Source organism: Loxodonta africana, chromosome 3 (assembly GCF_030014295.1).
Source record: "Loxodonta africana isolate mLoxAfr1 chromosome 3, mLoxAfr1.hap2, whole genome shotgun sequence".
NCBI classification, from domain to species: domain Eukaryota; kingdom Metazoa; phylum Chordata; class Mammalia; order Proboscidea; family Elephantidae; genus Loxodonta; species Loxodonta africana.
The window spans coordinates 71882075-71894360 of NC_087344.1; the positions used below are offsets into that span (position 1 = coordinate 71882075).

At 42.1% G+C, this 12286-nt stretch overlaps 1 protein-coding gene across 1 annotated transcript in view; it reads right to left on the bottom strand.

Moving 5' to 3' along the window:
• The window catches only part of CLSPN (claspin), a 36152-nt gene extending 24321 nt beyond the window's left edge, over positions 1-11831 (bottom strand). The window contains exons 1-6 of the mRNA XM_010595200.3: positions 11701-11831; positions 3612-3720; positions 2631-3079; positions 1513-1674; positions 763-834; positions 177-249 (exon numbers count right to left, since the gene is read on the bottom strand). Of these exons, the coding sequence (XP_010593502.1) occupies positions 177-249; positions 763-834; positions 1513-1674; positions 2631-3079; positions 3612-3720; positions 11701-11724 (889 nt within the window). The 5' untranslated portion in view covers positions 11725-11831. The remainder of the gene's footprint in view (positions 1-176; positions 250-762; positions 835-1512; positions 1675-2630; positions 3080-3611; positions 3721-11700) is intronic.
• Between the last annotated feature and the right edge of the window lie 455 nt (positions 11832-12286).

The following is a 12286-nucleotide window of genomic DNA, read 5'->3' on the forward strand; positions in this document are numbered from 1 at the left end:
ATATTCCACGGACTTTAGAACAATACCCATTCACCAAGATCAAGTCTAAACTTGATATTATATTCCAAACTCTTATGAGGAGTGTTTAAAAAAAAAAAAATCTCCCACATCCAAATTGAACCTACATAGAAAACATTGTGATTTGCCTTAAAGTTTAGTGTACTGGTTTGCATTACCTCGAATAAGCCGCTGAGTCTCACTATGCAGTTTTTTTAATGCTTCCTTACTTAGCGTGGCTGCCTTCCTTTCCTTAAAGAACACAGAAAGGGAGACTACATTAACGACATTATCCAGAAACACAGATACTCATCCCTCAAGAGTTTGCTCTCTCCAGGAAAAGAGGATGGAGAGAAAACAATAAGCACTAATTGACTCAATACAATATATACTCAAGGGGTTCATTTATTTGCAAGTCTCAGAGAATTAATTCAATCCAATCCATACATGTATCCCCACTATGAACAAAGCAATATGTTGGGTAGCAGGAAAATATTACAATAAACCAAAAACCAAACCCACTTCCATCGAGTCAACTCCGACTCATAGCGACCCTATAGGACAGGGTAGAACACTGCCCGATAGTTTCCAAAAAGCACCTGGCAGATTTGAACTGCCGACCTCTTGGTTTGCAGCCGTAGCACTTAACCACTATGCCACCAGGGTTTCCATTACGATAGATAAAATATTTGTCCCCAAGAAGTTCATAATCTCCTGGTGAAGGAGCTCAGAAACTACACGATTACTACGAAGACTTTATTTCACCTTCCTCATGGAGCCTTCTGATAACTCATTCTCTTCTTCCAATGAATAGAATCCACTTTCCAAAGATGGTTCCTTGTTTTAAAAGAGAAATGATTAGTATGGACAAAAACCAAAGTGAAATAAGATGATGTTTCTCATTCAAAGACTGCTTTTGTACTCCAGCATTCACATCATGCTGCATTAAAAATAAATCAGTAATTATCAAACAGAAATTTTTAAACACACAGCATCCTATAATGCCCAGAAAACAAATGACATGTGTCAAAAAGAGCTGGAATCCTCATTTCTTATATCTCTCTTACATCTTTCCCTAGGAAGGGACAATGATTCCGAAAGAACTAAAGAAAATCCTAGGAAGAACAATTAACACTTCCAGATACTCAGGGAAGCCATGTTTTGACTGATGCCTCTCTTTGATTCCCTTCCAGAAACTCTATAGGGTTAATTTCTTAGAGCCCATAAAGGACTGTAAAATTTACTTCTTTGCTCTATTATTTACCTGCTTCTTATCACAGGATAAAGGATCTTACTTTCTTTCAACATTCCTAAAAGGGCAATAACAAAATACTCGTTTCCAAACAAGCCAGCATGTCTATCACTTGTACTGCAAGTTTCCAAAATTAACAGCTGAAAACTTAATTGACACATTTTCCTTAAGTTAAAAAAATTAAGGTAGTAACTGTAAACCAAAAGATAACACAAAGGTTAGAAGCAGTTGGTTAGCTCTTATTGCAATCATCCAGTACTTGCCTTGTGCTTTTTTACTTTGTTTTTCACAGCTGCCCTTATTGATTCTAATGACTCTTCATCTTCCAATGGAGAGTTATTTTCCTCCTCCAATCCAGTTTCAAAAAGATCTTTATCCACAAGAAGACAGCCACTGTCATTAAATGGCTGTTTCACACCCTCTTCCTGGATAATGTACAACGGAAGAATAGAATCCAATCATTTTAAAATCCACTATTTCAAAATATAAGGTAATTTGGATCAGGCCAGAAAAAGCCCATATTTCATCAACAGTCAAGTATATGGCACTCTTGAACATTCTCTATGGTTCCAAAGCCAATTATCCTTTGAAGGGCAAGCTGTGATTTTATGAACTGTCCAAAATTAATAATCAGTAACTATTTTTTTGAAAAGTCAATTAAAAACTAGTTGCCATTGAGTTGGTTCTGACTCATGGTGACCCCATGAGTATCAGAGTAAAACTGTGCTCCACAGGGTTTTCAAAGGCTGTTTTTTCAGACATAGTTGAACAAGCCTTTCTTCCGAGATGGGTGGACTTGGCAGTCAAGCACGTTAACTACAGTAAAACCTGCAAAAGCCAGAACTTGTGTAAGGTAGAAACCAGTCAGAGAAGACCATTAAGACAAGTGACACAAAAGTGGTAAGACTGTACCCTGTCTAAGGTGGAAAATTTGCAAAACCTGGAAAAACAAGGCAGTCCCATCCAATTCTGGCTCTCACAGGCTTCACTGTATTTGTACCACCCAGGGACTCCAAATACTTATTAACTAGTTTATAAAACTTGAGGATTTTTTTTCTGGTTAGCAGACAAGACCTCTGACTGACGGATGCATGAAAAATCCTCCTTTGAAATTTAATTTTCATCTGTTCAGAAGCAGTGAAGTTTACTCCATGTGTTTACAAAGAAAATCAGAAACTCATTTTTTTGGAGGTGTCCTCTGCATATCCAATATGGAGAATGAGACCAACAAGTTTTAAATCACATACCCCGTTAGTCCCAAAGCAAAGCAGTCAATTCAAAGCTCTATTCTGAGTTCAGGAACAATCTCAAGAACTAAAAGCAAAATATTTCTAAAACGTTAATCTGCCTTAGAAAAAGCAAACTATTCTTTAAAACGTACCTCATTTTTTGTTTCCTTCTTTTTTAGCTGCCTAATTTTTTCCATCTTTCTTTCCTCTTTCTCAAGTCTTCTCTTTGATTTTACTTTTGCTTTCCCCCCAGTTCCTTCTTTATCATGTATGGCTTTTTTGGAAATCTTTCTGTCAACTGTAAAGTCCACAGACTTTTCAGATTGGAGATCCAGCTCTAAGCAAGGTGTCGCTTGGGTTTCAAGATGTTTCTGATATAAAGACCCCTCAACGTCACTCTCATCACTGTCGGCCAGAGTTTTGTAAATTCTTCTGATGTTTCCATGTTTGCCAGCATGTAAGTTCTCTTTATCTTCCTCCTCTGCATTGTCATAGGTCGTTTTCTCTGGAGAGGCATTTATGTCCTCGGTTTCAGAATCACTGTCTTGTAGCACCTTCCTGCTTTTTAATTTCTTACTCACAAAAATCTCTTCATCTGAATCTGAAGGAAACACAATTAAAAAAAAAATTTATACAATCATTTAGCCTAGCTCTTTGTCACCCTACTCCTCAAAAAGATATTGTTATACAAGTGAGTACCACATGTGAAATTCTGTAACAACAAAGAAATGATTGCAGTAAAGCAAATCTAAAAATACATTCTGAAAACATTTTCTCTGGAAAAAAATGTCTCTTACTGAGAAATGTAATTATATATATATTTACAATGTGGAAAGTTGGTCTAATCCTTCCAACAGGTGTTAAAAATCCTTTTATTAACCAACCAGGAGGAATGCATTCACCCAGGCAATGTTGTAACTTCTAGACATTTTATACATTCAATAATATAAAAAAAATGGCTATTTTCAAAAATGTACACAAACCGTTAATTTGCTCTTGTAATAAATAAAACAAATACGATTAGGACATAAGTAATTTGATAAATCAAGAAAATAGCGAAATTAATCCAATTCTTTTACAACACAGGCTCTCACATTCTATTCCTAAAGATAGAAGTACTGAATATTACAAACCTCGTTCACTCAAGGCCCCAGTTGTTTCACAGCTGCCTTGTCCACTGTCTGAAGGACTATTTGCTTCTTCTTGTGAAATGAGTTTTAGATCATTGATTTCTAGGTGAACCTAGAAAATGTGAATATACTTTGTATTAACCAACAGGTGACAGAATGCTCCACACACATGATGCAAAAACCATCAAGGAATCATCAGGAAGGAAGTAAGGAAGGAACTAATACGATGGTTCAATGAAGGGATGACATTAAGAGTTACTAGACAAAAAACAAAAATTCATTGGTCAGCTTTGGGGGATGCTACACCAACTGGTGGCACAGTGGTTAAGCACTCTGCTAACCAAAAGGTCACCAGCCGCTCCGAGGGAAAAAAATGTGGCAGTCTGCTTCCTTAAAGATTACAGCCTTAGGAACCCTACGAGGCAGTTCTACTCTGTCCTAAACGGTCACTACGAGTTGGAATGGACTCAACAGTAATGAGTTTTTGGCTTATAGAACCAACAATTTACTTTGAATAATCGTAAGAAAAGAATCAAGCATGTATTATGCTTTCCTTTGTGAACTGTTCCTCAGCGTACCCAAATGACTGATGAGGGAAATTTGTCTTTAAAGAAATAGCTAATCAATGAAGAAGAAATAATAGAGTTAGACCATCAGAATTTTAGCAACCTAAAATCAAGTAACAGACCTAGGCAATGATCAATGGCTGCTAACATCACGAAAAGAGAAACAACCAGTCATTATGTGCCACCTGACAGAAGTACCCAACACCAGGTATGAAGCATTCTTGCCAAAACAATCAAATCTGAGTCTGACCAGATCTAGAGAATCTGTTTCTAGATCTAACTACCCATTTGCAGGAGACAGAGGTATATGTTAACTAACACCACAGAGATGGAATTCAGAATGTGGGAAACTCTACAAAACAAACTATATGGTTTCTCTAATAAATTGCAAGAAAAAAAGAGAGGAAGGGGAACCTATATATTAGTGTTAAGACACATAACAAAAAATAATGAAATTAATCTAATCCACTTACAACACGGGCTCTTGTATTATATTCCTGAAATTAAAAGTACTGAATATTACAAACCTCTTTCACTCAAGGTCCCAATTATTTCACAACTGCACAGCAATATACAGACTTTGGATTCTGATTTTTTTTAAAAGTACTGAAAAAAATGTATGCGTCAAATCTGAACACTGACTTCTCGTCGTGTGCCACTGAGTTGATTTTGACTCAGTGACCTTATAGGACAGAGCAGAACTACCCCATAGGGTTTCCTAGCAGAAACCTTTACAGGAGCAAATTGCCATGTCTTTTTTCTCTTGAAGCCCCTGGTGAGTTCAAACCACTGACCTTTCTGTTAACAGCCAAGCGCTTAACCATTCTGCCACTGGGGCTCCTTGAACATTGACTGCTGTTGTTAGGTGGCATCGAGTCAGTTCTGGTTCATAGCAGCCCTATGTACAAAAGAACAAAACACTGCCTGGTCCTGCACCATCCTCACAATCGTTATGCTTGAGCCCAATGTTGCAATCACTGTGTCAATGCATCTAGTTGAGGGTCTTTCTCTCACTGATTAAACCAAAAACCACACCCACTGCCGTTGAGTCAATTCCAACTCATAGAGACCCTACAGGACAGAGTAGAATTGCCCCATAGGGTTTCCAAGAAACAGCTGGTGGATTGGAACTGCTGACCTTTTGGTTAACAGCTAAGCTCTTAACCACTACACCACTCACACTAACTAGCTATTTAATAAACCAAAAACCCAAACAAACCCATTGCCATCCAGTCGATTCCGACTCATAGAGACCCTACAGGACAGAGTAGAACTGCTCCACGGAGTTTCCAAGAAGCACCTGGTGGATTTGAACTGCCGACCCTTTGGTTAGCAGCTGTAGCACTTAACCGCTATGCCACCAGAGTTTCCAGCTATTTAATATTGAGCAGTAATTCTAAATTTTTTAGGTGTGGTAATAGTTTTGTGGTTGTTTTTTAGGAAGCTATTATTTCTTAGAGATGCATACAGAAATATTTGTGGATGAAATGATATCAAGGATTTGCTTCCAAATAATCTAGTTAAGCGGGGGGAGTGGGTGAGGGTACAGATGAAACAAGACTGACCACGATCGGATAACTGAAGTTAAGTGATGGGTTCATTATACCAATCTCTCTATGCTTGTCTAGGTTGAAAAATTTCCAAATAAAACGTTTAAAAAAGTCACAAATAAAAAACCCCAAGGAGTTTAAACACAGAAGAAAACATTCTTTGATGTTTATGAGGGTGGAGAGGGAAGGAAAGGGGAATTCACTATCTAGATAGTAGACAAGAATCATCTTAAGTGAAGGGAAGGACAACACACAATACAGGGGAAGTAAACACAACTGGACTAAACCAAAAGCTAAGAAGTTTCCTGAACACAACCAAACACTTCGAGGGATAGAGTAGCAGGGGCGGGGGCCTGGGAACCATCATTTCGGGGGCATCTAGGTCAACTGGTATAACAAAGTTTATTAAGAAAACATTCTGCATCCCACTTTGGTGAGTGGTGTCAGGGGTCTTAAAAGCTTGTGATCTGCCATATAACATGTATCATTTGGTCCCAACCCACATGGAGCAAAGGAGAATGAAGAACACCAAAGACACAAGGAAAATATTAGCCCAAGACACAAAAGGGCCACATCAACCAGAGACTCCATCAGCCTGAGACCAGAAGAACTAGATGGTGCCTGGCTACCACCAATGACCACCCTGACAGGGAATACAACAGAGAGTCCCTGATGGAGCAGGAGAAGAGTGTGGAGCAGAACTCAAATTCATATAAAAAGACCAGACTTAATGGCCTGACTGAGACTGGAGGAACCCCCAAAGCTATGGTCCCTGGATGCTCTGTTAAGCCAGAACTAAAATCATTCCTGAAGTCTACTGTTCAAAGATTAGATTGGACTACAAAACATAAAATAATACTCCTGAAGCACATGCTTCTTAGTTCAAGCAGATAGATGAGACCAAACGGGTAGCTCCTGTCCGGAGGCAGGATGAGAAGGCAGGAAGGACAGGAGCTGGAGCTGGTTGGAGGGACACGGGAAACCAGGGGTGGAAAGGGGGAGTGTGCTATCACATTATAGGGGTTGCAGCTAGTGTCACATAACAATATGTGTATAAATTTTTTGTATGACAAATGAACTTGAGCTGTAAACTTTCACTTAAAGCACAATAACAAGATAAGAAAATAAAATGTTGGTCATGAGAGAAATGAAAAAACCTAAGGAGGAGTATGTTAGGTGACTTGGCCAGTTAATGACAAGGCTGACCATAGATGTCAGGTCTCCTACCTCCTTAGTGTTCTCAGGGCACTGAATCAGAAGTTTCTTAACCCAAAAATACCAAACCCACTGCCCTCAAGTCGATACCAACTCATAGTGACCCCCCAGGGTTTCTAAGGCTGTACATCTCTAGGAAAGCAGACTGCCACATCTTTCTCCCACAGAGCCACTGGTGGTTTCCAACCACCAACCAGCTGATCACTTTAACCACTGCACCATCAGGGCCCCTAAGTTTCTTAATAAGGGGTAAATTTTAACATCTGTCATGTAACAGGACTAAAGCCCTGACTCTAGTATTGATTTGAATGCTTGGTAGAAGTATCCAAATCATAACAAAAAATAACAAAATACCAAGGCGTATTAGTTACATGCTGTGGATTCTCTGAAGGATCCAAGGTGGTTGGATTATTTCCATTTGCCAATGCAGAAACTGTGTTTGGGTAAGCACACAGCTTAATACATGGTGATGTATTAATCACTTTTCCGTTCTAGGCAACTTCCAGCAGTATCAGCAAGTCTAAGGCAGGGCCAGAAATAGGATAAGGCAAGGGGCTGCCAAAAAACTCAGTACCCACCCGCCCAAAAAATCCATTGCCGTTGGGTTGATTCCGGCTCATAGGGACCCTACAGGACAGAGCAGAATTGCCCCACAGGATTTCCAAGGCTGTAAATCTCTACAGAAGCAGACTGCCACATCTTCTTCCTGCAGAGTAACTGGTGAGTTTGAACAGCTAATAAAAAAAAAAAAACTCTCAGTAATCAAGATAAATAATATTTTAATGCATAAAATACTTAAAAAAAAAAATCAAATTGGCAAACTACGGCTCCTGGGCCAGCCACCTGTATTGGAACCAGAGTCATGATTAGGTGAAGTGAGTCAGGCAAAGTCCTGCAAGTTGAGTCGGATTTTGTTTTTATTTAAAATGTTGATATTTTGTTCAATGTCAAATCATGGAATTTTATGCATTAGTTTCTTTTCCTTTTTTTAAAACATTGCATTAAAAATGTTTGTTTTGCAATAAAGATCATGGAAGAAAAAATAGGGACAACCTTAGGAGCCCTAATACAAGGCATAAACAGAATACAAAACATTACCAAAAATGACGAAGAGAAACCAGATAACTGGGAGCTCCTAAAAATCAAACACCTATGCTCATCTAAAGACTTCACCAAAAGAGTAAAAAGACCACCTACAGACTGGGAAAGAATATTCAGCTATGACATCTCCGACCAGCGCCTGATCTCTAAAATCTGTATGATTCTGTCAAAACTCAACCACAAAAAGACAAGCAACCCAATCAAGAAGTGGGCAAAGGATATGAACACTCACTTCACTAAAGATATTCAGGCAGCTAACAGATACATGAAAAAATGCTCTCGATCATTAGCCATTAGAGAAATGCAAATTAAAACCACGATGAGATTCCATCTCACTCCAACAAGGCTGGCATTAATCCAAAAAACACAAAATAATAAATGTTGGAGAGGCTGCGGAGAGATTGGAACTCTCATACACTGCTGGTGGGAACGTAAAATGGTACAACCACTTTGGAAATCTATCTGGCGTTATCTTAAACAGTTAGAAATAGAACTACCATACAACCCAGAAATCCCACTCCTCGGAATATACCCTAGAGAAATAAGAGCCTTCACACAAACAGACATATGCACACCCATGTTTATTGCAGCTCTGTTTACAATAGCAAAAAGCTGGAGGCAACCAAGGTGTCCATCAACGGATGAATGGGTAAATAAATTGTGGTATATTCACACAATGGAATACTACGCATCGATAAAGAACAGTGACGAATCTGTCAGACATTTCATAACATGGAGGAACCTGGAAGGCATTATGCTGAGCGAAATTAGTCAGAGGCAAAAGGACAAATATTGTGTAAGACCATTATTATAAGATCTTGAGAAATAGTATAAACTGAGAAGAACATATACTTTTGTGGTTACAAGGGGGGGAGGGAGGGAGGGTGGGAGAGGGTTTTTTATTGATTAATTAGTAGATAAGAACTGCTTTAGGTGAAGGGAAGGACAACACTCAATACACGGAAGGTCAGCTCAATTGGACTGGACCAAAAGCAAAGAAGTTTCCAGGATAAAATGAATGCTTCAAAGGTCAGCGGAGCAAGGGCGGGGGTTTGGGGACCATGGTTTAAGGGGACTTCTAAGTCAATTGGCAAAATAATTCTATTATGAAAACATTCTGCATCCCACTTTGAAATGTGGCGTCTGGGGTCTTAAATGCTAACAAGCGGCCATCTAAGATGCATCAATTGGTCTCAACCCACCTGGATCAAAGGAGAATGAAGAAAACCAAGGTCACACGACAACTAAGAGCCCAAGAGACAGAAAGGGCCACATGAACCAGAGACCTACATCATCCTGGGACCAAAAGAACTAGTTGGTGCCCGGCCACAATCGATGACTGCCCTGACAGGGAGCACAGCGGAGAACCCCTGAGGGAGCAGGAGATCAGTGGGATGCAGACCCCAAATTCTCATTAAAAGACCATACTTAATGGTCTGACTGAGACTAGAGGAATCCCGGCGGTCATGGTCCCCAAACCTTCTGTTGGCACAGGATAGGAACCATCCCTGAAGACAACTCATCAGACATGAAAGGGACTGGACAGTGGGTGGGAGAGAGATGCTGATGAAGAGTGAGCTAATTATATCAGGTGGACACTTGAGACTGTGTTGGCATCTCCTGTCTGGAGGGGAGATAGGAGGGTAGAGAGGGTTAGAAACTGGCAAAATTGTCACGAAAGGAGAGACTGGAAGGACTGACTCATTAGGGGGAGAGCAGGTGGGAGTACGGAGTAAGATGTATATAAGCTTATATGTGACAGTCTGACTTGATTTGTAAACGTTCACTTGAAGCTCAGTAAAAGTTAATAAAAAAACTATTATTTGTTTTGCATTGGTAAAGAACAATGATGAATACATGGAACATTTCATAACATGGAGGAATCTGGAAGGCATTATGCTGAGTGAAATTAGTCAGTTGCAAAAGGACAAATATTGTATGAGACCACTATTATAAGAACTCGAAAAATAGTTTAAACAAAGAAGAAAATATTCTTTGATGGTTGTGAGAGTGGGGAGGGAAGGAGAGAGAGGGGTATTCACTATTAGATAGTAGACAAGAACTATTTTAGGTGAAGGGTAAGACAACACACAATACAGGAGAGGTCAGCACAACTGTACTAAACCAAAAGCAAAGAAGTTTCCTGCATAAACTGAACACTTCGAAGGCCAGCGTAGCAGGCGCGGGGGTTTGGGGACCATGGTTTCAGGGGACATCTAGGTCAACTGGCATAATAAAATCTATTAAGGAAACATTCCGCATCCCACTTTGGAGAGTGGCGTCTGGGCTCTTAAACACTAGTAAGCAGCCATCTACCATGCATCCATTGGCCTCAACCCACCTGGAGCAAAGGAGAATGAAGAACACCAAAGACACAACATAATTATAAGCCCAAGAGACAGAAAGGGCCACATAAGCCAGAGGCTACCTCAGCCTGAGACCAGAAGAACTGGATGGTGCCAAGCTACAAGCGATCACTGCCCTGACAGGGAACGCAACAGAGAACCCCTGATGAAGCAGGAGAGCAATGGGATGCAGACCTCAAATTCTCATAAAAAGACCAGACTTTATGGTCTGACTGAGACTAGAAGGATGCCAGAGGTCATGGTTCCCAGACTTTGTTAGCACAAGACAAGAACCATTCCCAAAGCCAACTCTTCACATAGGGATTGGACTGGACCATGGGACAGAAAATAATACTGGTGAGGAGTGAGCTTCTTGGATCAGGTAGACACATGAGAATATGTGGGCAGTTCCTGTCTGGAACGGAGATGAGAGAGCAGAGGGGGTCAGAAGCTGGCTGAATGGACACGAAAATAGACAGTGGAGCCAAGTAGTGTGCTGTCTCATTAGGGGGAGAGCAACTAGGAGTATAAAGCAAGGTGTATATAAATTTTTGTATGAGAGACTGACTTGATTTGCAAACTTTCACTTAAAGCACAAAAAAGATTTTTTAAAAAGAACCACCACACACACACAAATATATACACATATACTTTGTTTTGATTGCTGAGTTTGTTGGCGCCCCCTTAAATTGTGCACCCAAGATGTGTCCCTCACCCTAGTCTCGGTCCCAGAAAAGAATACACTGGTCAGAAGACCAAAGTGGTTTCCTTCCACACCCAACTTCGCCGGCTACCAGACGGGTTACTTCCTCGCTTTGGGATCAGTCGGAAAAGGAAGGGGTCAGAGAGCATGACATCAATGGCCTCTTCCGGATCCACTCTTACTCCCCAACACCCGGTCCCCCGCCTGTATTTATCGACAATTCTGCCCGGCACCCGAGCGGCTCCTACGGCCTGGGGCTTCCTTTCTTTTGGGACGCTGTAGGAGGAAGGGGTCCTGCGGCAGGAAACGCGCCAAAGGGGAGGGCAGGTGTGACCGACGGGATGAGGAGGGGCTCGACGGCTGGCAGCGCGCGCCGCAAAGAGCAGGAGCAACACAGCCAGGAGAGCCAAAGCGCGGGAGCCCCAGCACCCCGACGGCGAAGCCCCGAGCCCTCCGGGTAGTGTCCGCCGGGCAGCCCGGGCTGGAGCGGTGCACGCCGGGAACTGTAGTCCTCGGTCCCTGGGCAAGCCGCCCTCGCCGGTCTCTCGCCCTGTCCGACCCCTAGATGCCGGGCATCCGCAGCTCGGGTTTGAGGGATGTGCCTCTGCTCACCTCAGAAACCACCTCGCCCGTCATGATTTCTGCTCGCCAGGGCTCTGCCTGCCTCCTGTTCCCTCAGCCTGGGTGCTGCCGCTCCCGCCGTCTCCAGCTCCGCAGAGCCGTTCGTTCTTTCGCGCCCAGCCGGCGTGGAGGCCCCACCCCCGATGATTTGCACCAATCCAAAGGAGGCTTTCTAACCGAGGCCCGCCTCCTCGACCCCACTCCATCCTACCTATCACGAAGCGCCTTCCGGCAGGCTCCACAGTATAATCTGAGTTTGGTTGGCGGGTCCTGGCTGTTGTCAGCTGAGGCTGTGGGAGGCCCGAGCTTCGCTGGGTGCGGGGGGTCGGGGTCTCTGGCTTTGCAAGAAGGTACCACGCGAGTGGTGGTCTTTGATCTTTGGCCCCTGCCAGGACTCGGAAGCTCCCATCTAGCGCAATCTGAGGAGTGAGCCCTCTAGGCCGGAATTGAACTAGGAGAGGGCTCCTAGGCACCTGGGATTGTCCTGTACCTGATCTTTTCAGGGGGAGTCCCAGGACCCCCATGGTGATTTTCTCCAGTAACTCCATCCAGAACAGCAAGATCTTGCCTGCCCCTT